Source organism: Branchiostoma lanceolatum, chromosome 2, assembly GCF_035083965.1.
Source record: "Branchiostoma lanceolatum isolate klBraLanc5 chromosome 2, klBraLanc5.hap2, whole genome shotgun sequence".
Lineage (NCBI taxonomy): Eukaryota > Metazoa > Chordata > Leptocardii > Amphioxiformes > Branchiostomatidae > Branchiostoma > Branchiostoma lanceolatum.
In genome coordinates this window covers 18,225,561-18,248,285 of record NC_089723.1, presented here as the reverse complement: position 1 = coordinate 18,248,285, position 22,725 = coordinate 18,225,561, and the positions used below count along the sequence as shown (strand labels likewise).

The 22,725-nt window shown below is 41.7% G+C and overlaps 1 protein-coding gene across 5 annotated transcripts in view; it reads right to left on the bottom strand.

Annotated features, from left to right (window-relative positions):
- The window catches only part of LOC136427718 (ATPase family AAA domain-containing protein 2-like), a 27,702-nt gene extending 4,977 nt beyond the window's left edge, over positions 1–22,725 (bottom strand). Inside the window, exons 1-21 of one of the 5 annotated variants that reach the window (XM_066416825.1) lie at positions 22,505–22,725; positions 21,675–21,876; positions 21,261–21,431; positions 15,471–15,567; positions 10,069–10,211; positions 9,192–9,299; positions 8,904–9,009; positions 7,018–7,128; positions 6,627–6,738; positions 6,221–6,387; positions 5,778–5,901; positions 5,228–5,476; positions 4,990–5,080; positions 4,300–4,454; positions 3,720–3,879; positions 3,163–3,307; positions 2,580–2,766; positions 1,699–1,884; positions 1,378–1,513; positions 777–973; positions 109–268 (exon numbers count right to left, since the gene is read on the bottom strand). In XM_066416825.1, the coding sequence (XP_066272922.1) occupies positions 109–268; positions 777–973; positions 1,378–1,513; positions 1,699–1,884; positions 2,580–2,766; positions 3,163–3,307; positions 3,720–3,879; positions 4,300–4,454; positions 4,990–5,080; positions 5,228–5,476; positions 5,778–5,901; positions 6,221–6,387; positions 6,627–6,738; positions 7,018–7,128; positions 8,904–9,009; positions 9,192–9,299; positions 10,069–10,211; positions 15,471–15,567; positions 21,261–21,431; positions 21,675–21,876; positions 22,505–22,612 (3,115 nt within the window). In that variant the 5' untranslated portion in view covers positions 22,613–22,725. The remainder of the gene's footprint in view (positions 1–108; positions 269–776; positions 974–1,377; positions 1,514–1,698; positions 1,885–2,579; positions 2,767–3,162; positions 3,308–3,719; positions 3,880–4,299; positions 4,455–4,989; positions 5,081–5,227; positions 5,477–5,777; positions 5,902–6,220; positions 6,388–6,626; positions 6,739–7,017; positions 7,129–8,903; positions 9,010–9,191; positions 9,300–10,068; positions 10,212–15,470; positions 15,568–21,260; positions 21,432–21,674; positions 21,877–22,504) is intronic. The other 4 variants (XM_066416826.1, XM_066416827.1, XM_066416828.1 and 1 more) reach the window with 4 other exon arrangements.

Sequence of the window (22,725 nt, the reverse complement as noted above, 5' to 3'; positions counted from 1 at the left end):
CCTGTTCAAAGAAGCACTCTTAACACTATGCTCTAAAGAAGTCTGTAATCTGTTCCTGTTGCGTTGTTACGTATTACCACTGAAGCTAAGCATTTGAAGGAGACCTACCTTCTGGGTTAGTGTCGGGGTTGTACTCCAGGGCATTGCTACACACCAGGTTGAGATCAGTCATGAACTCACTGGTGTTCTGGTAGCAGTGCTTGTCAATCTTGGTCATCATGGTGGAGAGGTCCATGGGGGTCTTGATGACTTCCATGTAGTCAGGCACCTGTGCATGTGATGAACACATGATCAGCGCATGCTTAGCACAGAAACAAACATTGGATACCAGCCAGGTCACTGAGTGCAGACACAAGCATACTGGTGTTTTAGTTGCGTTCCTGCCAGTAGATACCATTGTAGGGAAGTGCCAACTTTCTGGCTTAGTCAGGATATTTTTTGTGCTTTGTCATAGAATCTCATACCTCAACGGATTATCAAGTTTGGCCACAAAAATAAAAAAGGCTGTAAAGGCAAGAATTTCTATTTCAACAAGATACTATCGGGATGTTATGTCTAACTACTGTGTCTGGTTTTCATCTGCCTATGCTGAATTCTGGAATTTTGTATCCCTAAGCTTAATATACACACACAGGTGTAGGTGGTGTAGGTAGTGGTCAAACCTCAGGCTGAGGACGAAGCATGACGTTTTTCCGTTAGCTAGAAGTGCCATGCGTCTTTACTTCGTACACATACCCTTAACCAGTATTTCAGCTTTAAATCAACGCTAACATTACCTCCTCTATGTTGACCGGATTACAGAAGATCTTGAAGCGCTTGTCTTGAGCCAGTCTGGTCAGGACGTCGCGCAGGAACAGCCTGAGCTCCCTGAAGATGCTCTCCTCAAACTGGTGGATGGCCTGCAGCTCCTTCTGGGACAGCTGGCGGGGCTCGGGAGGGGGGGCAACTGGCAACGGCTCCAGCATGCGGGACACTGTACAGACATGATTCCGTGTGAGCGATGGAAAGTTATTGACAATTAGCATTGTGAACTGGGTATCAGTATAGGCATGTTGCATTTGCAAGGTGCTTAATGTTGTTGCAAGTATTCTACAGCATTTATGGTACATTTAAGAATTGTAGTTCAAGATAACATATGAATTGGTTTAAGTCAATTCAAAACTGCCCTTTTAACCTTCTCCCTGCTGCCTAACTCTGTAAGCAATAGGGAATCGGGTGCCAAATGGCTACTTCAGTGAGCTAAAGGTTCATTCTACAAATGTTACGGTAGCTGACGAGAAATATGAAACGTCCATGTATCTATGGTACATACCTGCTTGCTTTCTCTTCTACAAATGTTATGGTAACTGGCAGGATATACATGATTCTGCTACACACCTGCTTGCTTTCTCTTGGGAGGGGGAGTGGTAGCCTGTTCCAGCAGGAGCTGATGCAGATATGCTCTCCTCTCATCATCACCTGGTGGCTCCACGACGTACAGCTCACCTGACTCTGCCTGGAACAAGTCTTGTACCTGGACAAAGGCAGAAATTTTCCTTACAGAAGGCTCTCACAATCTCACAAAAGACATTTACAGGAGGGCTCATTTCCAGGACAAAGTTTCCACAATTGTTGTACGAGTTGCTATATTGTATCATATACATACATTGCTGTGCTGCAAAATCATCATCTAAGGCATAAAAAGGTCCACACATTTACCTGCCCTGGTAGGCCTGTGTGAGGCACTTCACTGGTGGCCAATAGCAACACAGGAGCAGTTGGAGGTAAGTCACTTAGCAGCGTGAGGAAGGTGGCCCTGAGGGTGTCACCGACGATGTCCCACCACTGGTCAATGTGGGGGGCGTAGATGACAGAGGGGCTTGTGCGACGGGCCTCACGGAATATCTGATGTAAAATAGAAAAAGAAAGCAAAACATTAGTGATACACGACAAACTACGGGCCTCATGGAATATCTAATGTAAAAAAGAAAGCAAACCATTATTAGTGATACATGACAAACTACATCCTTCCTCGGAACCAACAATGTAAGCACTTAATCTTTCCACACTACCAAATATTGATACACGTACAATGTACACTGCCATTTGGTAAGTGTTAGATACTCAGCACCTAAATCAAGTAGTCCTAACCTCAAATTCAGACTAAATAAACCTTAAGACTAGAACACCCATTATATAGAGACCAGTTACCGTAAATCTTGAAAATGTTCCCGTGGTTTTATTTCTGCATTTTTCACGGTGACTATTCTACTGCAAAATCATGATACCAGACTATGCATTCCCATTGTATTTCCACTGTACTGCTGTCACTACTACAGAATTGTTTTAACCACAAACTTAAAACACCACAGAAAAAAAACTTTCCTCACCTACTGCAAAGATAGATGAATTTATAGTATATTTGGAGGTTATTTGACCCCCTAAAAGCACAGTCTTGAAGGATGGGAAGAAACTTGGATTTAAAACACTGAAAGAAATGGAACTAGCAGCACAGAGTCTCTGGAGCAGCACTATTTGCCGACCTATACAACAATATGTTGTGGGAGGATCTAAGGTCCAAGTTAAGGTAACCCCCTAACCTGAGCGCAGGACTCCTCAGGAGTCTTGACACTGACGGCGTACAGTGCAGGCAGGTCCATGGTGTAGACGGGGAGGCTCTCCAGGTGGTGCACCACAGCGGGGGCCAGGTGGGCTGTCTGCCCCATGTCAGGCTCACCTGTGATCAGCAGCCGCGGACGGTGGGTGGCTGCACGATGGCAAGCAGATCTACGAAGGAGTAAAAAATATAATAAATATACGTACAACAAAGGTTAATCATGGTTCCACTTTTGTGCAAGAATGCAACTTTTGACTATAAGGACAGACGAATTGTCCTTTGCCAAAGGGGTAAAAGTCTGTAATTTGTAAAACGAGAACTGTACAAAACTTTCATTTCAAGTCAATGTTTGGTCCCGACATCTCAAACAAAATGTCGAATAAATATTCCACTACTTCAACTTAGATGGCTGGCAGGTTCTTTTTGCGTGCGGATAGCGATGTTTCATTCCAAATATGTCAACAACTTTAAAATCTCTCCAATGAAGCATTGAGTTGGGAATGTATTCCAAGCAAAAATCGTCCCAGGATCTAGCATAATGGTAACTAAATGTTCTAATAACTTACAAGGCAAAGTTGAGGAAACGCCCTGAGTCGTCCTGCTTCCGCCGCCGCCTGTTCTGGGGGGTGTCGAAGATACAGGGCCCCTCGTCATCCGAGTACGAGTCATTGTCCAGGATCTCTGCCACTGGATCACCATCATCTGTACCAGCTGAGACATTTTCATAACAGTTTCATAGTTACAGTCACTGTACGCCTAAATGCTGCAAGGGTCAAATGCTATAGCCTATAGGACAGCAACAACAGCAGTCCTGACAACGGACCATCAGTGTGCAAAGTGTGGACGTCTGTAGCTGTGCACCTCAAGTTTTGGACATGAGGGCAGATCCCCCGTGAATGAGAAACACTGACAGTCATCATCGACTTCAAAGGACTACCAAGAGAGAGAAGGATACAGCTACAGTGCTTAGGCTACTAATAGTACTATTACCCAGTCAGAGTTACATCCTCCAGTGAGAATCATTCTCTTCGACCCTTTTTTGTCTGAATCATCCTTGACCTTGACTACAGAATCTATCCTAAGATGAACCAAAGTCTGTCTAGTTCAACAGTCCATGTCTTACCTGCTGCAGAACTGGATGCAGCTTGTGCGAGGGCAGGTGGGAAAGACCTCTGCAGCAGGCCCAGGATGGAGTCCAGCATCCCCTGCAGGAGCATCTGTATCGTCCCGCCCAGGGCATGTCCTGGAGACACCACCGAGCGCTGCGACGCTGGGGTGATGTTCTACAAACACAACAGAATGAACAGAAACGGGAGTAGTCAACGACAGCTATTGATACTTAATGTTTTACTTCGCACATCATGGATTGCAAACATTACTTTTGAGAATCCTGATGAAGACAAGTTGAAAAGTTAAAGTCCTCCCGCACCAGACGGTGCACAGGGCGGCGCCCATCTCCCCTTGGGCCACGCAACTTTTGCAATCACTACAGCAGGGCTAGTCCTCTGACAGTGGTTTGTGTTTAACAACCATACACTTTCTTTCCCAAATGCTGAGTGCTAAGCAAAGAAAGCAGTATGTACCATTTTGTCTTTGGTGTTACTCCGATGGGGATCGACTTACCGTATTCAAGGCAAACACAAAGATAACTTTAGGTACTTGAAAACAAATAGCAATGGAACAAAATAAGAAGTGTAGCCTACCTGCATTGCTTGGTGGAAGTCCTTTGCACTGACATTGATGGAGCTGACATCTAATTGGAGCTTCTCCTTGGAGGAGTAGATCTGTGGGTACCTCCTCCGCAGAGCAAACAGGGCAGCCTCGGTACACAGAGACTTCAGGTCCGCACCACAGTAACCTGGGAAGTTTGACAGCGAGAAAGTTCATTCGGTGTTCTCAATAGCTGATCCAATTATTCTAAAACCATTTTGGGCGAATTTTTATTTTGATCAAACATTCGCCAAAAATCGTCATTTCAAAATATAAACGTTGACTCGCATAATCCTTGATGTATTACTATCATATACATTCCTGCAAAGTAATATTGATAAACATCGAAGTACAAGCCAAGGAGAGCCTTTTTTCTAAAAATGGACATGGCCTTATAACTCTTGATGACATAATCATGACGTCATACCAATTTGCATAAATTATCATCTTGCTATACTACTACCTGAAAAAAAATCAAGGTTGAGGAAGGTTTATAAATGATAATGAAGTTTTTTTTCAATAACACCCCAAAACTCCTCAGCCACCCTTCAGTGGTACCTTAAATCTGTACCATTACCAACAGTATGTTGACTCACAGATATGGCTATACAAAATGCATATCTCAGCTTTCCTATGTGCATGCTTATAACTTCATTAATGAATTAAAGAGTGTGTTAACTTACCCACACACTTCTCTGCAGCTTCGCTCAGGAAGGCATCACTGAGCCGCGGTGTCCACTCTTTGGTGTTGATTCTTAAAATGCTATGCCGCGCCTGAGAACAACAACAGAGGAACAAAACTTGTGCTTTAAAGATAGCAGAAACTGTAATGTACGAAATCACACACATCATTTCAAGTCAATTTCAGACAGAAAGATTTGATAAACTGCTGGCTGTAATATTATGTGTGAAGTTACCCACCTCTTGATCGGGTAGGCCAAAGAGGAACTCCCTGTCAAATCTGCCGGGTCTCCGCAAGGCAGGGTCGATGGAGTCGATGCGATTGGTTGCTCCGATGACCACGATCTCGCCGCGGCTGTCCAGTCCGTCCATGAGGGCCAGCAGGGTGGAAACTATGGAGGAGTGAATCTGGTCCTGTCTGCTGGATCGGACAGGAGCCAGCCCGTCAATCTCGTCAAAGAAGATGATAGAAGGCCGCATGGTGTATGCCTGTGGAATGAGAGTTTGTCAACTCCATATCATATGGTACAAGCTTATATCAAGTCAAGGCAGCTCTTATATATCCTATTTTACACATCCACCTCAGGACAATGTGAGACTTGCTTATTCATCCTAGCACAAATAGTCTTTTTTTAATCAAAAAAATCAGAAATAATAAGAAGAGAAGCCATATTGCTGACAATATCATGGCTGTTCAAGCCCTTCTTGAGGGATATCTCTTTTCATATTTATCAACTTCGAAGCCACAAAAAATTATTTAGATGATGACGTTGAAATTATCCAGTCTCACCTGGTCAAACAGAAGCCTGAGCTGCCTTTCCGACTCGCCCACCCACTTGCTGAGACAGTCTGCACCTTTCCTCATGAAGAACGCCACCCGCTTGTCGCCTTGGCTGCACTCATTGGCCAGCGCTCTGAGGGTGGATTATGACAAGGGCAAATTTGTTTCAAAACATCTTTAGAAGTATTGTATTTGGGAATTGAAATATAGATTCTATACAGTACATTTTTTTCCAGCACATAGAAAGAGAACATACATTACGTAGAAGTGTCCATTTTTGCAAACTGCTATTGACTCCCAATACTTAATTTTTCTTCTTAAGAACCAGGGTAATCACCTCCAAGAACATGTCTTTACAAAGCGTTGACAAGAAACAAACAACATATTAGACAGCTTATGAGTCTCAGTCTAAAAGTTAAAAGATATTAGCTTCACATGTAGATAACTCCTACCTTGCCACCAGTGTTTTTCCTGTTCCTGGAGGCCCATAGAAGAGACAGCCACGAGGTGGGGTGATGTTGAAACGTTGGAAGACTTCAGGGTAGAGGAGAGGGAAGATAACCATTTCCTTCAGGGACTGAATGTGTTTACCTAGGCCCCCTACACTGTCAAACGTTACCTGTGGAAAACAGACAGGCACATGTGCTATCAACAACGACCACAGCAACATACAGTTAACAACAAAACTATTCATACCCTTGCCAAGCAAATTACCATGGCTAGTAATTCTTTTCTTCCTGTTAACTGTAACAGCAAAGAAAGGGAAGTGTTTCTTCACAAGCCTTGGCACAATCTGCAAGAATCTTGCATGTCTGAATCAGGTACAGTTTTGGAGGATAAGATTGCTGTGACACTTACAGATCGATCAATGTTCATAGGATCCACATCTGCTAGGCTGGATCCGATCTTGGTGCGATCTCGGATCACTCCGCTGGCCACATCATCAGGGAGCATGTTCATAGGAAGACATCTGGGGAACACAGAATCACCAGTTTAGGGGAGGGAAAACATCTGCATCCATCCAAACATGGGCCCTTGACCAGAGTATGTGACATTTAGATATCCAAAGAAAATTTTTTATAGGACAACCGATTTACTTTGCAACTACAAACAAACACAAATGCCCTTGTAAAACAAATTCATCATAGACCAACCATTGTGGCACTGGAGCTTTGGTATCTGCTGACAGTCTACCAGTCTATCAAATTACAAGAGATAAAAGCTATCCTAGCACCAGCTATTTGCATACCTTATCCTGGCCCTGGCCATACTCTTGGCCTTCCTGCGCTCAAACTTCTGTTCATCATCCGACCCAGAGGAGCTGGTGGAGCTACTGCGATGGAATGTATGACGGCGTCTCCTGCAACATTAACAATATGAAAACACATAATTCATTAAGTTTTATCTGAAACTGGCACTACACTAAGACTGTAAACTTTTCAACAGATAAAATTTTTAACACTTAGCATTCAACAGTCAGAGGTAACAACAAGAATGTTTACCTCACTTTGGGAACAACTAATACCTAGCTGAACAACAGCGCTCGTGAGTGCGACTCGCACACAATATGTATGCGACCAGTTTTTTCAGAATGCGACTAGATTTAAAATCACGGTCGCACGGTGCGACAATAAAAAAATAAGGACTGCGCCAGGATAATGGCTGCAGAACTAAGAGGTAAGCTGAAAATATTTAGGTATTCCAACCCTACCGCGAAAATCGTCGGTGAATTTTCTATCATGTTCCCACGCCCGCGGTACAAAAACTATCCGTTCCTAGTGGCAAAATTACCCATAGAAATAAAGGATATAAGTTTCTCTCCTTTTTGATGTATTTGTTTGATTTGTAAAATGTTTCAAACGCCAGAAATTGCCGATGAAAGTGAGCGCTAGCGGCCGTGCGCTTCTGGAGGGCCGCCATGATGTTTTTAGACCACAGCAGAATGACAAGTCTGTTTCCTGCGCTCATGTTTACACCTGTTCAATCGATGATTTTTTTCGATCAAAAATCAATGAATCAATTCAAGTGGAGTTTTATCCCCAAAAATATTAAATTTTCCTTTTGTTACCGGTATCATTTCACAGCTCATGATCTGCCTGTCCTTATGGTGCTAGTTTCATTCTGCTGCGGTCTATAATGGATAGCAAAGCTTTCTCTATGCGGTCGGCCTGTCATTGGATGGGGTGCCGCGCGGTCTGACGCGCGAAATTTGAACTGCGCGTTTCAAAGGAACCGAAGATATTTGACTGGGCCGGCACAAACAGATAATTTTTGATACTATTGAGCAAGAATTTCAATGATATTTAAGTATTTTGGATGGTTTGTAGACAGCGGGTGGGGTTAAAAAAATGCCTGTAAAAATGTTGAACTTGATGCCAGCAGTGAAGTTTCAAATTATGGAATTTGACTTTATTTGTTTTGGTCATGAAACCAATAGATAAGTTTTAGAGTTATCTATTTATTTAACATTCAGTGTTATGTGAATCATTACTTGCCTTGTTCCAAGTAAAAAATACCATTGTGTATTTTTAAACTTGTTGAACTTGAGGCACCGTGGCCCCCGGATAGGGGCCAGCCGTGGAACCTATGCCCAATTTTTTTGAAAATCCCATTATATCACTAAAGCTTATGTCATTTTTAATGTCATCGCAAATGGTCATGTGAATCATCACTTGCCTTGTTCCAAGTTGAAAATACCATTGTGTATTTTTTCACTTGTTGAACTTGAGGCACCGTGGCCCCCGGATAGGGGCCTGCCGGGTAACCTATGCCCAATTTTTTCTAAAAATCTGTCATACTAGTATCATTTAGCATGTAGGAAGGTATTGAATGCATTGGATTGCCAAATGTAGGCTTTTATGATCTATTCAAATACTTTATTCCTGGTTGTTAACATTGATTAATACTATTAGTAGGAGTATTACTTGATATGGCCAAGACTTTTGCTTCTTCTTCCAACTTTTTGTAGTGGTGCTCCTAACTTTTTGCTGGTGCTCCTAACTTTTTTGAGTTAGGAGCACAGTGCTCCTAGGTCTAAAAGTTAGTCTGGAGCCCTGAACAATAAAACAGGAAGCAAATTTTACTTACAGCACTTACTACAGGAGACTAACAATTAAAGATAGAACAAAGGCTTGCCTTCTTTGATATGGACTATGAGGGCTACGAAGGTGTTTGTCACTGCGTCGCTTCACTGGTGAGCCAAACATGTCCACGGCTTGCCGCTTCCGACGTACAGGTTCATCTAGAAGGAGTGAAGAAAAACGGTCAGTGGCACATCATGATATGTTGAAAATTTGTATTCCATATGCTTTGTGTAGCACCCATACAATGAAATTGACAGTCTGGCTTAGATGTCATGCTTACTGGCAGAAAGATAAACTACAGTGCTGAAGGATAACCATAGCACCAAACAGACGTACTTACCCATTGGCACCTCAAAGCGTTGTGTGATTGGCCTTTTTTTCCTGAGACTGTATGGGCGAGCTTCTTCTTCCTCCTCTTCTTCCTCCTCATCTTCATCTGAGGTGTCTTCTGATCAGACAAATACATAACTCATTCATCGTACATCAGTAAGACTACTTACACACATTTTTCCAAAACTTTTCCCATGTTAGGTATGTCTTCATTATTTCTTCCAAATGTACTACATATATTTCTATGATGCTGATCCTGTTTCAGTGTTCTCACCAGGATTTTTCCACAGCGTAGGGGCATCTTTGCGCGGCAAAGCCACATGGTGAGCGCTACAGGTTTTAGGACGAGGGCTGCAGGCAGGGATATTTTAGGGGGGTCTGGGGCATCCTCCCCCTGGAAATTTTAGAACTTTAAGACACTCAAAGACACTATTTTCTGCATTTTGAGGGCTAAAGTTTGTGAAATAAAGCCAAATTTTTTAACGTTTGCATCAAAACAACAGAATATCCCCCCTACGCTTGTTGAAACACAGCGTAAGGGCCAAAATCACAGCATAGGGGATCCAAATCACAGCGTAGGGGCCCCCTATGCTCAAATGCCCTGGCGAGAACCCTGCTGTTTGCAGTGTGTAAAATGAGTGGAGCTTGTCTCAATCATGCAGTTTCTGACTTAGGGAGAAAAGATGCCGTTCTAGGACGATTTAAGTAACGTGTTCCCTTGACTCTAAGGTGGCCTGTGGGTCTTCCCACATGGTAACTATTGAGTAAAAAGAAAAGAACAAAAAAAATATGCCAACACTGCAACAGCCCAGTTCCACCAATGTATTCAAGTTGCTGGGCTATGCTATTCGCAAGATACTGAAGGGATGGAGGATCCAAGTACACACCTTCAGTCTCCTCTGCTTCCTCCTCCGACTCTGAGTCCTCCTCGGAATCCTCATCATCAGCTTTCACAGGCATCCCGTACATGTCTCTCTCCACGTGCTTCCGCTCCCGTTTCACACGGGTGTACATATCCAGTTTGTCATCCTAGCACACACCACAACTCTTAGTATTGAATCATCTGGTGAATTTCCGACTAGAGAGCAGTTGTACTAGTAAAATGTTACTTTTATCAGCTAAGAGAGGGATTTCAGAGCACTTAGCAAGTTTGAAAACACAACCAAACATTTCCTCGTATCCGAGTTGAAATATTCAGATATTTTTTACTTATTCCAAATGAAGCACAACTCACCAAGTTGTTTGAAAACATGTCAAAAAAAAATCATACTTTTCTCTGAGATCATACTAGATATCAAACTTCATACATTGGTTATGACTTATACAACATTTATCCCCTTTTCACTGTGATTCTAGAACCTTACAGACCACAATGTCCAATGGTTCCTTTGCCCTTACCAACTAACACTAGTCAGTTCACATGTGGAAAAACAGAAGCTATTAGGAATCTTCAGAAATGATTGATTTTTGCCTACAAGTTGGGTATCAGCTGAAAGCTCTCTTCATCATGAACATAATCATGTAAAAATTATTAGTCAGTGATATTCACCACTTTAGATATGATCAGTTGAAAATGCATGTTTACGATGTAGTCCTAGCTTAGCACAATGTAGCTTCATACTGGCCATATGGGTTAATACCAGTAATTGAGTGGCAATTGCTTTCGCCCATAGGGGGCTATGACACCTTTAATCACCTAGACCATTGACCCCAAGCCCGCCCACTGAACTGGTAATTTGGTGGAAAAGGTGTGAAAAATGTAAATCGACCAAGGTTCAAAGGCCATGTGGGAATGGCCAGGCTCTCTATTGCCAATGCCTGGCTCTCCAGAACTGAACTCACACTTTGCCAGTTGGTGTGAAATACAGTCTAATTAAGCAAGTATGATTCAAAGTAGGTCTGTGATCCAATTCAGGTTGTGGCCATTTTCTTTATAAAACAATATGTTCACTTTGTACTGCCTTACTGCCTTTGGAACAGATTACAGGATTTAAAAAGGTTTGAATTATATATCACTTAAAATTATTACATTTGATGAACAGAACAGGAAAATGATTAGATGGTGCAGTTAGAATTAGCAGGCCGGTGCAGGTAGTTTTATGTTACTAACATTATAGTAACACAGGATAGATTTATTTACTTTGAAGTATGACAGGAAAAGTACAGTACTGAATTTCAAGTCCTGCTAAAGTCACAGAACAGGGGATGTTGATCATGACAGTGGCAAGTCTGGCGACTAATTAGTCAGGGAGGCTGTAGGTTGAGTATGCGGCGTGAAAAGCTACCGCTTCTGTTTTTTGGTCCGAAGCACACCGCGACCCTACTCTTCTCGATATTATTGTGTTTAGTTCATTTAATTGTTACTGAGACTGCTTTTAGAGTATAGATACTGTATACGTTTAAATGCATTCTTTAACCTTTCCTGGCACGACATACACACAATATATTTTCCGCAAGCGAGAGTGATGTGCCTTATTGAAATTGGCAAAACCAACCTCCTTGGCAAAACTAAGAATTTTTCAAAAGCAGGAGACTCTGATATCAAGAAATAAGAAAATACCCGTTCAATTACAGAGGTGTTTAATTTTTCATAACTTTGTAAATCTTCCACTGTTGACTTCTCTCTACTTTGGAATCTTTTAAAATCGAATTCTTTAACCTAAGGTGTTGTTTGAATCAAGGACATTATATAATATTGTCCTTGTTTGAATGGAGCGTTACTGAGCCACTCATGATGTTGTGATACTGATGTTCATTTGCATACAGGAACAATAGCTGTAGAAGTCTGGGCTGCATAACAATGTGAATACATTATGGTTTCTCAAAAATTGGTGGATGTTTGTGGTGGGGATTCCCAATGCGTATTGACGATTTCTAAAACAACTTCGCTAAAAGATTTAGGAGTAACTTAAGCTACAATACGAGTACAGGGTGTGCACTGTTCATTGAAAAAAAAAGGTACTTTAATTTACAGACACTGGAGATAAATGGCTCATTTAAAAGATAATAAACACTGATAAACTTAGAAGAGTATCGAAGCCACCACTCCCGACCAACCTACTACATATTGTCTATAGAATTTTTGATAGTGTCAATGTCGATCCATTCGTTCAGCCCTTGAAACAATGCACATAATGACGTAGTTGCAAGGATTCGCCTTTGTATTTGTAAAGTGCAATTTGGTTTACTCATCGACAGATTCACCCCATTTTACTCATTTGTCATGAAGACGCAAGTTTTACATTCACCCCTCCATATTTACATGGGAACAATATGAATATGGTTCACGGCTGTTCACCCAAATTTCCCAAGTACTCACATTCACTTCTGCTCATGGGGTGAAAAGGTAGTGGCTAGTTTGGTAGTGTCAGTTTGTTTTTGCATCATACACTCGGAAACAACTGACCCACGCCCAAATTTTATAAAAAGTGCTACTGCAGTCTTGCCCACATTATCTATCACCAGGTGCTAATATGTTATGGCTATCTCACCTACTTACTCTATTTGCCCGTTTTATATACATTCATAAAATGTAACTCTTCGATCATTGAATAGTTTCAGAATTTAAACAAGGAGGTCTCTTTACTTACAAACTGTCCTCAAACTAATATAGTCCCCCCAGCACTGTCAAGGAAAACAACATAAGTGCAGCAATGCCCTTATTAAAAGATATGTTTGAGGTCATGACAATTGCAATTAAACTCTTTGAAACTGCAGTCATCAAACCCATTAACGTATATGATAGAGATACTTTCAATCACAAGTCTGCAGTCTGGTAAAATACCCATTTAGGCCCACTTTACACTTGCGTCATTTAAACCCATGCGAACCGGTTCAGTACCGTTTCCGTTTTCTTTAGACCAACAGACGGAAGCGCAGTGCACCTGACCCGTGGTGGAAGATATTACAGTCGCGCACGATTCAAATAGCGATAGAAGAGCCGCTTATTTCGTCTGGCAGTAGTTCATATTTCTTATGTTTGCTACACGTTTTCTTGCGTATGGGATGCCGCCTACACACCCAACAAAAAAGGAGGATGAGACGCATGTAACGTTACAGGGACGGGCAAGACCAGACTTGAACCGCCAGCGCCTTGTCCAAACAAATTCATTCATGACATGTAAAATTCAGTGAGTGTACTGAATGGTCTGTTATCAAATGAGTCTTGTCATTCAAGTTGCTATCTGATATTTTCAAGTAGTGTCATTGGTTGAGACAGAAAGTGTGGGGAGGGGTGCAGCACAGTTTTAAAAAGTTTGCGCAAAAAGAACTGCCAATACACTTGTTGAGAAGCGTAGGGGTGACGCATGATGGTGACCGGGACACTGTTCTTGGCTATGATATACAGGAGTTGTAGGGTTTTCTCCTGCATTGATTGCACTAGTACTTTTAGCTACAAAAAAGCATCATGCTTGTCCTCAGCCTGAGGTTCCACCACTTTTTTTACATTATAAGATAATATCACCTTGAATACATTCGTAAAAAAGCCGTATGGAAGAGCTATCTTGGGAGATAAACCCATGCAATTCAAGTGGGGAGACTGACTTATTTATAGTTATAATTGGTAAATGCAGTCAAACATTTTTAACCTGATATAAAAACATGCTAGCCACAGCAATGTGTTAACTTGCTGCCATCTAAAACACATTTATTAAACAATAACTAAAGGCCACATTCATGATTAAAAAAATAAAATGCTTCAAACCGTTTCGTATGAACCCAGAATTGAAACGGTTAACATTTTGCGTCAGCAATGCAAACTTGCACCCGCACTGAAAACGGTTTACATTGAATTTGCATAACTCTGTTGTAATCCCGCACAATTACAATTCTGAGAAACCATTTTATTCTGAACCGTTGCAGACTACCTCAGGAGGAGGTTCGAAAGTGTTCTTCATGTTAACTTTTCTTCATGTTAACTTTTTTAAGTGTATCATTTTCATCTCGCCTGCTCAATTTGTCCCGCAACAAAAAGCCTTTGTTACATATCAAACTATTAGGCCGCATGGCTAAGTTTTTGCAAGGACATTTCATAGTGTCCCTGGTTTTTGTTAATCTTTGTGCAAAGATGGCCTGCTTGTCATATTACCACAGCAAGCAACAACAACAAAACAAACTTGTGTAAATAATGGACCATTGTCATTCAAGCTCTGTCTTAACCATGTTAATTGGTAGGTATCATTATCCGCTCTTTTTGTATGGGTGATCAGTAAGTATTATGCAAATTGTCTACCTGAAGCTTTGTTACATAATGTTGCAAATGTTTTTATAAGTGGACAAATCTTTGCCATTAAGGAAAACCAAGGAGGTTTTATATATCCTTGGTCAAATAAAGATGTTATATTCATGGGCCAAGCGAACAATTAGAAGGCTTTTGATCGATAAGAGAGTTCAAACAGCAATCAAGTTATACATGGTCTAAGGCCTTGCTAACAAAGAAACAAATCCACAACTCAGGACTCGAAGCAAATCTTTAACCTCCTTGCATTGAGGCTTTTTTAATCTCCCAAATACAAATTATGAAAATTCCCAATGATTTCTTAACATTCTTTTTTTTGCGGCGAGGGCCAAGGGAAGACAATTGGAACTGTTACAGTTGAATTTGATTTGTTTCTTCAAGGTTTCTTCCACCATTCTTTAAAAAAGGTCAAAATCGTTTTACACCATTACATCTTGGTTACATTTATCACAGCTTATATGAATATAACCAAGGCACATTATACTTTTTTTTTTGTTCTTTGCAGATGTCCAGATGTCCTATGTAGTCAAGCTAATTGACAACATTAGCTTATTAGTTTGAAATAATGAAGCACTGTGATCTGGCAAAGTCAAATCAAGGAGGTTTGATAGAGCTTCTTGTTCAAATCAGATTGTTCACCTCAGGAGAAAAATGTCAAATAAGTGCTAATTACACTGACTAGCTAGGTGTGATAACTCATTATGCGAGTGTTTTCAACAGTGTGGAAGGACTAATTATCACCCATTTTCATTGGGATAGCCCACTCTTAGCCCCCTGTGGCCCCAGTTTAGCAAAGTCTGGGCAATAGTACAGTCGCCAGGCCTAATCAATGTAGGTATGGGTTGGGCAACTTTAAAAGGGAATATCTTCATAGCTTTACATCTTATGACCAAATTAGAGGTACCATAACGCAAGGGAAATCATGCTCTTTCAAATGACATGTAAAACTAATCTGTATGTTCAGTAGAAAAAAAGTTGGAAAATTGGATTTCCAAGATGGACGCCTTCAAATCTGGAAACTGGACTTCCGGATGTGAAGTGACCAGTGTTAACTGTACCTCTGGGAAGCTGGACTTGAGCTGCTCTAACTCAGACCTCGGGTGCCTCTTGCCAGACGACTGCTTTCCTGAAGGGAGATCCAACCCACCTAAGTCATGAAATAACACTTGAGAAGTTAAAGTTATGAAAAGACTTGAAAGGTTAGTAGCATAGCTCTACTAAGCATGGTAGTTAAGCAGAACGCTAACAAATGAACAAATGTATCAACAATTGACAGATGTTCAAAAGAAAATTGTTAAAAGAAAAAGGCATAACGTATTACAGTACCGCTCGCGTCATAGTTAACATCTCTAACGCGTTATAACGCGTTAGAGTTGTGTCCTTGTCGCGTTATCCTCGCGTTAGAGTTAGGCGCCTCCGCTAATCAGAACGCGTTAGGGTTTTTTTCTAACGCGATAGTTCCGGCCATTCTTATGCAGGCGGCGGTAACATCAGAGACAATTGGGAGGAGCGCTAATCGGCCCCGTGCTGGGCGGAATGTGGACGTGCCATGACCACCCCGTCCCCCGTTCTTATGTAGGCCGATGATATATATACCAGTAGATCGCACTATCAAAAATTGGGTACAATTTGAAGGTTCAAAATTTACGACTTGATTAACAAATTTCAACTTTTGAAGGGTGCTTTTCTCAATAAATCGCTCTATACTCCTTTCTGTAGCAAATTCCAAATAATATATTGTTTTCGCTTATATATAGATTATAGTTACACGACGTGTGGAGCGCCGGCCCGCACAATATAATATAGACTAGAGTCGGTAGAGTCAAGTACCGTAAGCCGAGCGCCTGCCCTCGCTATCAAAAAGCTGGGTACCTTACGTCGGTGTAAAAGGCCGGGAAATATCTACTTGACGAGCTTTTACATGTAACGTTAGATATCTCCCTTCGACATTCAAGCTCCAGAAACATGGCGCGGCGACCGATTTCGCTTCCGGGTGAAAAATTGGAATGTGACTTGTTTATGCGAATTCCACCCCGTATCACGGCGACGTGTACACGGTTTTATAAGTTTAGGAACGTCTGGCATGTTGTCAACCTTTTGGCGTTTTGAGCACAAATACGAGGTATTTATCGTGGCGATTGCAATCACAATGTTTTGCGCGTAAGACTCGATGCCGGTAGCAAAACTTGCGGGTCTTGACCGGCGGCGCCTACCATCCGCTGCTAAATTTGATTGACACATGCGGGAAGACCCGCGGCTTCTCTGTCGGCATGTTCTCAAAGAAGGGAAACCTATTTAAGGTTGACAACAATGTTGATTTTTGTCCGCCCTGTGTATTTGACATTTGATTATTACTATGTATTATGTTTGTATTGTATTAAGCTATATACTAACAGTTTCTAGGATAGTACAGTACTTGAAATATACGCATCGGCAGAGTACATCATGTTTGATGGCAACTATGTTCGTGGTAATGAATCGGTAATGTTGTGGACGCCGATCTGACCGAGTAGTAAATCCCGTAGGTCTCAAAATTCAAAGGGATTTATAAACATCAGATTATTACTATGTATTACATTTTTATTGTATTGTATTGCATTGTATTCTAACAGTTTCTAGGATAGTACTTTAAATATACGCATATACTAGTAGTTCGTGGTAATGTTGTGAACGCCGATCTGACGGAGTACTAGTATGAATCCCGTACCGTACGTTTCAATATTCAAAGGGTATCAATTTTCTTCATGCACTGACAGATTTAGTGAATAACCTACCGTATTTCCAAGATTTGGAACCGGGGGGTGGTCGATCCGTCTAGATGAATAAGCTGCCGAATGGTCTATACTTAACTTACCTTTGATGTTTCAAATGCAATATGTTGTGACGCAGTGTACATGTTTGTTGAACCTCATTGAACAGCCATGATAAAATAGTGTTAGTTACACAGTTAGTTACGTAAAGTGCCAACACAACTTAAAACAGATACACAATGAAGGGGAACGAAATCGATAAAATAGATTTCAACTTTAACACAAACTCAACACTGAGATCAACTAGAATGTGACGTTTCTTGTCAACAAATAAAACATAATATATAATGAAGGCTGGTGATTTCAGCTCTCCAAATTAACGTAACAAAGTTCTGAGATAATACGTAGAAATCGGCAAATATATTCAGTCAAATATAAGGTTTACAACGGGGCCGAATCATCACCGCTGACAATCATGGACATTTTCACAGGTGGAAGGTTCTGAGTTGTGTGCGTGTGCGTTTATATCTATGTATGAGTGTCTTTTTCCGACGTCATAGCAGCATTTCGGAATCAAGAACCGATGATACATAACATGTTTAGGCAAAATAGTTTATGCCTTATATCTGTTGTCGAACCAAGATATCAGAACCTAAGATCGCTGCAAGGTTAAATGAATTCCCAGCAGTAAGGTTCGTCGATTGTCGGACGACCCGGAACGGTGGGAACTAGGCGGGAACGCAACAGCTCCGACAGGAACAGGTAGGTTTGTTGGCTGTCCCGCTGCACCCCCGACAAGCAGCGAGTAGCATTCAAATGAAGTCGGCGTATGAAAACTTGAGTCGTAGCCTGGAAACGTACCTACCGATGTCTTATCAAGGAAATAAAAACATCATCTACTTATATACAAATTCTATGTTATGATCGAGCACAATATCGTTTTATTCATAGCATATGTATGTATATATGATAATAACAGTAATAAGTAAAACAGTACCAACAAAGTACATTTAGTATTATTTGGAAAACCATGTCCACCAGCACAGATAATGGAACAATGTCGCGGCAAATCTCTGCAATACCTGCCGGCAATGTCAGTCCTCCCTCCCTTGTATCAGAATTGTAGCACCATTCGACTTCACTTCAGAAAACAAGTGACTATCTCCAAATTTAGAAACGTTCGGACACACTCTCCACCCCCATGGATGTCGGGTTCCTTCGGTGACCAATGACAGAATGTCGTTTATATTCGGCAAAGATCGGGCTGCTCAGATCGGCCTCCTCGGCGGTCGTCCAGACTGCTTGGCGCCAGGCGGAAGTCCCACAAAGAGCGGCCACCTGTCAATCAACTGTTCAGAACGTGAGAACATCGGCGGCTTGACATGCTTGATACATGTATCATGTTGGGTAAACAGAAACATTATCTACGATATTATATCCAGAAACAAACTAACTGATCCGATATATTTTTCAAACTATTGTTGTGTGTGTGTCACAACAGTCAAACTGCTTCTTTTTACCAAAGCAACCGCAAATTGGAGTGTTTCAGAAGGTGGAAATTTGCAACATGCCGCCGCGCCGACGGTTTTACCACACACCAAGGGACGGGTCATCGACCTTTGTTTTTTTACGTGCGGCACGGGATGTCCGGCGATGTTGGATTTACTGACGTGTACTACAAGTGGCTTGCGGCATTTCGTGTTAGAAAATGCAGTCAATATTGCCACAGAGAGGGTCGGTTCTCAATTCAATAAAAAGAAATATATGCCCTATAACACCACCAGAAATGTTGGCGTTCCGTTGCCTCCTTCGGTGGCTTTATTTTTCGGGGCGGCGAAACTGCCCTTGCCGGCGTTTTAGCGCTCCCCCCAAATAAATTACGCCGCTGAAGATTTTTGCTAAGGAGGCCAGAGTTTCTATTGATAGTCGGGAATTTTTTCGTCCCTTGCTCTTAGCGTAATGTGGTCTTTGAAATTAAAAGAACGTAATTTATCGTTTGTATTTCTGGCTTGTATCGGCACGAGAGAGGCGCCGCCGTCGCTACATGACATCCCTCAAAGTGACAGGTCGCTATTGTTTTAACCGCTGGTTAAACAAACATGAAATTTGACCCTATCTCATTAACTCTAACGCACGAGAACGCGTTAGAAAAAAACTATAACGCGACAACAACATAACCCTATCGCAAGGATAACGCGACGAGGACACAACTCTAACGCGTTATAACGCGTTAGAGATGTTAACTATCACGCGAGCGGTACTGTACATGTGCTGTCTGTCTTTCAAAAATGAATACAGATATTCCTTTCACTTACTCTCACCTCTCAAATAGAAGTACCCCCTGGAATAGAAGTACCCCCCGGACAAATTTTCAAAATTTAATATAAGTACCCCCTGGAATAAAAGTACCCCCCGGAAAATTTCAAAAATCGACAGTCGAGGCTAGGTAAACTGTGTCCATACATGTACAACTGTCACTGTCAGAGGGAAATAAGATAATAAGCAGGTAGGTAACTAATATTTAGTCAATTATGCCATACCTATTAAGTATATAGATATTGAACAGAATAACTGTCCATAGCTTGTTCAAATCATGATGATCTTCCTCGCCTCTTCGTAAAATATAATAGTAATATTGAAAAATTGGGCATAGGTTCCCCGCTATGACCCCTAACCGGGGGCCACGGTGCTTTCAAATTCAACAAGTGAAAATGTACATGAAACATGCTTTTTCTACTTGGAACTTGAAGCAAGTGATCAAAGAAAATTGTTATATCATTTTATTATGACTGACAATCAGTGGCATATAACAAAAATCATCAGAGTACTTTTAAAAGTTAAATGTACCTGATCATATTTTCTAAAGACATCAACCACAAAAAAACACAAATATGAACACAGTCCTTCCACAGAAGAAATATGTCTATAAACCTTTGCTCAATAGCGTCGAAAACAAAGTGAGACGCTCGGATTTCGAGTTCCCGCGGTAAATCCCACAATATTGAATAGAGATCGACTGTAAAAGTAGCTCAACGTCACAGACCGCACATACTAAGAAGTTACCCATTACGTGTTGACACTAGAAACCCGCGATGAACCGCCAAAATTGGGAAAATCTTACGATTATTTAAAAAAATGAACCCTCTGAAAATAAATATGGCGCTGTGTGTCTATCGTTGCCCAAAAAATATAATATTTCCATGCGTTTACGGTATCATTTTAAAGATCGGTATCCGCACTACGCAATATGCTGCTAGTTTTACTGTCGCCATGCCTGAGAGTGGCGGCCATGTTTCGCGATTTCGCGCTGTTGTTTACCGAATCATATCGGACATATTTCTGCCGTTTTAGAGATTTTGTGGCCTCAAAACACATATCACAAGGGAAGTTAAGTTATGATTGTTGTTTTAACGTGTTACATGTCTTCTGCGAACAAATAATTCTTCCGCCGCGCTGCCGATACTACGGATGTAGTGGCTAGGAAATTATTATTCCCTGTGTAGGCGAGCACCCTACTCCACACGTTTTTGATCAGCGTGCTTTGGTTTACGATGTAAACAGAGACTATCAAAGTTATTTATATGAAAATTGTATTTTAAAATGTCAATGTCGCGTCTTATTTTCCGATTTACTTTGAAGCGTCATAGCGATATCGACCGATATGTTACGAGTGCCGCCAGGATACTTTTCACAGGGCCGTCAAAGCGGGGAGAAAATCAACGCCGGTAGGCCGAAAAATAGCGAATTACGAGCAAAAATACCGGGGAAATATGGGCAGAAAAACCTTAACTTACGATTTTAGAGGGATTCCTGGTTTGCAAAGCCTCAATTTTTCAAAAAATAATAAACGTACCGTCTAGAATAAGAACGTACCGGGTGGAACTATTGGCGAAAAAAAATAAACGTACCGGTACGTTTATTTGAGAGGTGAGAGTAGGTATGATAAGTACTTTGCATTACTTAAAAAAACAAACCTTATGGAGGATATATTGTTTAGTACAGATCATGATTGTACTGCATCTTTTAGTGGCCGTACTAACGAGTGATAAGCAGAGGGCTGTGAGTTACAGAGCACACAGAACACACTAACCTGTCAACAGATGCGATGAGATGAGTGAGTCGCTCAGGCTGGAGTAGATGCCCCGTCGCTGCCGCGTGGATCGGCGGATGGCGCTGCCACTATCCCCGTTCACCATGCCAGAACCATGAGCATCGTAACCAGGTGACTGGCGTGTCCGACGAGTGCAGCACCGTCTTGGTTCTGTGGGAAGGATATATTTTAAGTTCATCTTTGTTTAAAACAGTAGGTTATTCATCTTCAGAAAACAATGGAGGAACCTGAAGCAAAATCCACATTTGCTTCAGGTTTAAACTCTTTGTACAAATCTATGCTGACATTCACATGTATTCAATCATGTCAAGTAAAAATGCGTAGCAATGATAGAGCAATGATTCCAAGACATAACTAGTCAAAATGGTACGATTTTGGATCATGTCTTCTTGCCTTCATCCATATCTTCCAACATTTCGTTCTCCACTCGCTGGTGGCGTTGGTTCCTGTCCCGCGAGCGCCGTGGGCGTGGTGGCGAGCTGGAGCTCTCCTGGCTTGCCGAGGAGTCCAGGTCTTGTTGACGCAAGGCCGGCCTCCTTCTGGATCGGGTGATCGGCATCTCATCCTCCTCACTTTCACTCACGATGACAACACGCTATTCGGTCAACCGGAAATACATGTCAAACATTGTAAAAACACATGTCTTGTCAATACCAAGGCCTTCGAGCTGCAGAAGTGATTTCCAAAAAAAGGAAGTTATTGTAAAAAAAAATCAAAGAAGAAACTCCTGTCTTCAAAAATACATTCTCTTGTCAGGAAGCTATCAAGGTCAGGGGTCAAAGGTCACACGACCAAAACAATCGATTTGAAACAACAGTCAAGGCCTGTAAGTCACGTTTGTACGAAATATAGGACTTAACATGTTTCTAAACAGATGAAATGCCTACAGAAGAAACTAAATTTCGACGCAACTTCAAGTTACGACCCTATCACCATAACAAAACAGAGTTCGAAATTTGCGCGGTTTTCTGTTGTGTTGTGTGCTGATGGCCGCCATAGCAGGTTGGGGAGCAGACACGTCTCCATTCATGAAATGGGGTTTTTCTAACACTCCGTACCTTTTGCACCCTCTGTACATTAACTACTATATCTTAAGGATCATGTGGTGCTTCCAGGCTCATAAAGGACAAGGCTAGCTCACGCAGATAAGCGCACACATCTGGTAAAGGGTTACCAAACAAGGGCGGGTTTTTGTTCTGTCTGGTAACAGACGTCGCACTAACCTCACTTCGCTGGCGGTGTACAGCTTTTCGGGATCTCCGAGAGGTCACCAGTATTGCCTCGGGAGAGTCCTCGTTGCTAGCTCCTGCACTGTGTCTTGTCTGAACCATTTCTCTTCCGTTCGGGACAGTTTCTAGGTGAAATACCGAGACTTGGAGGCAAAATCATCATTCTCTATCCGCCATATTAGGCCTTTTCACTACACGTCGTTCCACTGTAGTGC